Genomic DNA, 4,053 nt, shown 5'->3' on the forward strand with positions numbered 1-4,053 from the left:
CATCCCATTTCATGAAATCTAACAAAAGCTTGCAACACAATTCCAGGAGACCTAGATTTCTATAGAGCTTGGTTCTAACTTGACATGATAAATAAGCTCAGACAAGCCTTTGCTTCCGGTTGTATTAGTCTCTTTATTCTTTTGGTAATCTCTTCCAGTTAACTACTTCTGTTTGTAGATGATGAAATGTCTAAGGAATCCACTTCAAATGTTGATTCTGCTGTGAGCATGGTCTTTTCCTTTACTTCACCTCAGAACTAAGGCTTTGATTCTTGTTTTTTTCCCCCTCCAGTCTCAGTAGTAGTTTCCATTGTAGAAGTTATATGCTTTACAGTAGTGATCTACAACTAGGCTCTAGCTTCTCCAGGAACACTACACAGGATAGATTTTAAAATGTATTAAACTAAGAAGCATTCTCTCAAATGAATTTAAATGCATTTTATTTTTAGACAACCTACATGACATGTTTTTTTCTTAAAAACAATGCCTCCGCTCCAAATGAATCAAGGTCAAAATAAAGGAAGAGCTCAAGATAACATCAGTCCCATTTGTCCTAGTCTTGGTGTGTGGATGAAAAGCAGCAGCTAGTTATGATGACAGGTGATGGAACCAAACTGCCCAATTTGTTGACATTTTTCCATTTCTAAACCATCCTTTTTTTTAAAAAAAAATATATTTTATTGATTTTTTACAGAGAAGAAGGGAGAGGGACAGAGAGTCAGAAACATTGATGAGAGAGAAACATCGATCAGCTGCCTCCTGCACGCCCCCCACTGGGGATGTGCCCGCAACCAAGGGACATGCCCTTGACCAGAATCGAACCTGGGACCCTTGAGTCCGCAGGCCGGCGCTCTATCCACTGAGCCAAACCGGTTCGGCTCTAAACCATCCTTAAAGAAAATCATATATGGAGTCACACCATCCTCATGGTAGTCCAGCAGAGCACCATGCCATCTGGATTCATGTTTCCACCAATAAAGAAGTGGTAGTTTTTGAAGTTGGCAAGGATGTGCTTGATTTGTTCTGCAGCCCCTGTCATGAAAGGCTTTACTCTTTCTGGTCTCTGTTCTTCAAGCTTCCCTTTGATAGATTTCATGTAATCTTTGATGTACTTCTTGTCGGCTTCTGTTGTGAAGCTGGTTTCCTGCAAGTGATGATTCACGAAAATGTCAACACCAGTGATTACTGTGCATTCGGTACCTTCGCCCTCAGGGCCTTCAGCGGAGGCATTTCCACCAATAAGCGAGTCATCAATGTTACCCTCTGCCCTACCGACCATCTTCCCCTCTACCTCCAGGCACAGCCCATCCGCGATCTCCCGGATCTTGTAGATATCAGAGAACATCTCATCATCTGCTCAGACACACAAACCCATCGACACGATGCGCCCGGAGGTCCGGCGCCGGCGCCATTTCCCGCGCTGGCGGGCCCCACGCGGTCCGCACCCTCCCCCAGGCGCTCCAGACCCGGGGCCGACCCTCCTCGCCCCTAGGGAGGTCGCCGGCAGCCGCGAGGTCCGAGACAGCAGCGGCGCCCGCCTTCCCCGCCCCCCCCCCCGCCCCCATTGATTTTTAGAGAGAATGGAAGAGAGAGGGAAAGACAGAGAGAAATATCCATGTGAGAGAAACACAGCCATTGGTTGCCTCCTGAATGAGTCCGGACCAGGGCCAGGGCCAGGGAAGAGCCTACAACCGAGGTACATGCCCCTAACTGGAATCGAACCCCAATCCTTTAGTCCCCAGGCCGACACTCTATCCACTGAGCCAAACCAGCGTCTGGAAGATTTGAAATATCAATTATGGGCCTAGTATAAACAGCCCAGATTTCCCATCAAGATAGACAAATTTTCAGTACTCGGGTTCTTTTACAACAATGTAAAAATACGTATCTCTGCTCTTTTTCTTGAAATCTTTTTGCAGCTAGATTTTGTCTTTCTCTGTTCCCTTCCTTATTCCTGTTGTCTTTTACCTCTCCTGGTTCAGAATTCCATGGAAAGACTGGCCAACAGCCCTTATATTCCAGTGTTTGGAGAAATCATCAAGCTCGAGTGGGGGGATGAAGCTCCAGGACCACAGACAGGTGATGCTAATGATGAGAATTAACACTGAGCGCTGATGATGTGCCAAGAATTATTCTAAGTAATTTATATGTTAAATAACTGCATATTTTAATAACCTTGTGAGGAATATGCAATTTTTAAAATATATTTTTATTGATTTCAAAGAGGAAGAGAGATACAGAAACATAAATGATGAGAGAGAATCATTGACCGGCTGCTTTCTGCACACCTGCCACTGGGGATTGAGCCCACAACCCAGGCATGTGCCCTGATCGGGAATCAAACCGCAAACTCCCGGTTGTCAACCGCTGAGACCTACGGGCTGGGCGGCATGTGCTATTTTTATCCTTATTTCCAAGGAAAGTGAGGTACAGAGAGCTTAGATCATCTGATCAGTCACATATCTAGTAATTGGCAGATCTGGGACCTGAACCCAGATATATATGTCAGTGTTCATTTGTAAGAGAAATAAACCACTCTAGTTATTCTCAACAAAAAAGGATTTTATAGCCCTAACTGGTTTGGCTCAGTGGATAGAGCGTCAGCCTGCGGACTGAAGGGTCCCAGGTTTGATTCCGGTCAAGGGCATGTACCTTGGCTGCAGGCACATCCCCAGTAGCGAGTGGGCAGGAGGCAGCTTATCAATGTTTCTCTCTCATCCATGTTTCTACCTCTCTATCTCTTTCCCTTCCTCTCTGTAAAAAAATCAGTGTATCTAACTTTCCAGTCCATCCTGAAGATTTTGGATTTGTAAGCTTTCATAATCATCAGGTGAGACAATGCCTTAACATTTTTATCTATCTATCTATCTATCTATCTATCTATCTATCTATCTATCTACCTACCTACCTATCATCTCTATGTCTACCTATATATTATATTTATGATTGCCCTCATGGAATGGATAGTGGGCAGAGGGGTCAGTCAACCCTAGAGTTTCCTTAGAGAAAATAATACACATGTAGCTAGAATATATTGTTTAAAATTTTGATTCCCTCCCTCCCCCACATCATATTAACAGCCTAATGGTGTCAGAAGCACTGAAAAAATTAAGTAATAATTTGATGCTGGACATCTGATCAATCCCAAATTATCTGACTGAGTGAATGGTCTTTAACTATCCTAGGCAATCACTGATTATATCACTTAGAAATATCTTTGAGCGCTGGCTGGTGTTTTCAGTGGTTAGAGCATTGTCCCATCCACCAAAGGGTCTTGGGTTTGATTCCTGGTCAAGAGGCATGTACCTAGGTTGCAGGTTAGATCTCTGGATCCGGTTGGGGTGGGTCGGGGTGCATTTGGGAGGCAACCGATCAATGTTTCTCTCTTTCTCTCTCTCTTCCCTCCTCCTTCCTTCCCACTCTCTCTAAAAATCAATGGAAAAAATATCATCAGGTGAGGATAAACAAAACAAAACAAAACAAAACAGCAAAAGAAATACCTTTGGCTGCAAGAAATAGAATATCCTAAAATTGGGATTTCCCCCCTCACATAACAGCAAATCTGGAGGAGATGGCTGCTGCTTTAGTTTAGTGAATCAATGTCAAAACAGATTTTCTCTTATTAGTGACAAAATGGCTGTATAACTCCAGGCATCATTTCCGCATTCAAGGAAGGGAAAAGGATATGGATCAGTCAGTATCGTACTTAATAGTGAAAGACTAAATATTTTCCCATAAGATTGGGGACAAAAGAAAGATGTCCATTTTCACCAGAACTACTCAACACTGCAGTGAAAAGTCTAGTTAGTGCAGTAAGGCAAGAAAGAGAAAGAGAGGCACACATATTGGAAAGGAAGAAATAAAAATTGTCTTATTCATAGACAACATGATGTCTACATAGAAAATCTTGAAGGATCAAGAAAAGCTATTATATTTAATAAGTTTAAGAATGTCACGGGAACAAGCTCATTATTAAAAAATCAACTATATTTCTATATGCTACCAATTAAACACTGAAAATATTCAAGTCCTACTTAAAATACCATCAGAAAT

General features: G+C 42.7%; 1 protein-coding gene across 1 annotated transcript; it reads right to left on the reverse strand.

The window, feature by feature from the left end:
* Window positions 1-885: 885 nt before the first annotated feature.
* Window positions 886-1,375, reverse strand: LOC132216910 (translationally-controlled tumor protein-like). The gene has a single exon (XM_059666599.1). The coding sequence runs from the start codon at window positions 1,343-1,345 to the stop codon at window positions 914-916; it is 432 nt and encodes a 143-aa protein (XP_059522582.1). The 5' UTR covers window positions 1,346-1,375; the 3' UTR covers window positions 886-913.
* Between the last annotated feature and the right edge of the window lie 2,678 nt (window positions 1,376-4,053).

Source organism: Myotis daubentonii, chromosome 15 (genome assembly GCF_963259705.1).
Source record: "Myotis daubentonii chromosome 15, mMyoDau2.1, whole genome shotgun sequence".
NCBI lineage: Eukaryota > Metazoa > Chordata > Mammalia > Chiroptera > Vespertilionidae > Myotis > Myotis daubentonii.

Bases quoted from the DNA above. Each gene is read 5' to 3' on its own strand.
- LOC132216910 (XM_059666599.1), bottom strand. From the start codon at position 1,345: ATGTTCTCTGATATCTACAAGATCCGGGAGATCGCGGATGGGCTGTGC.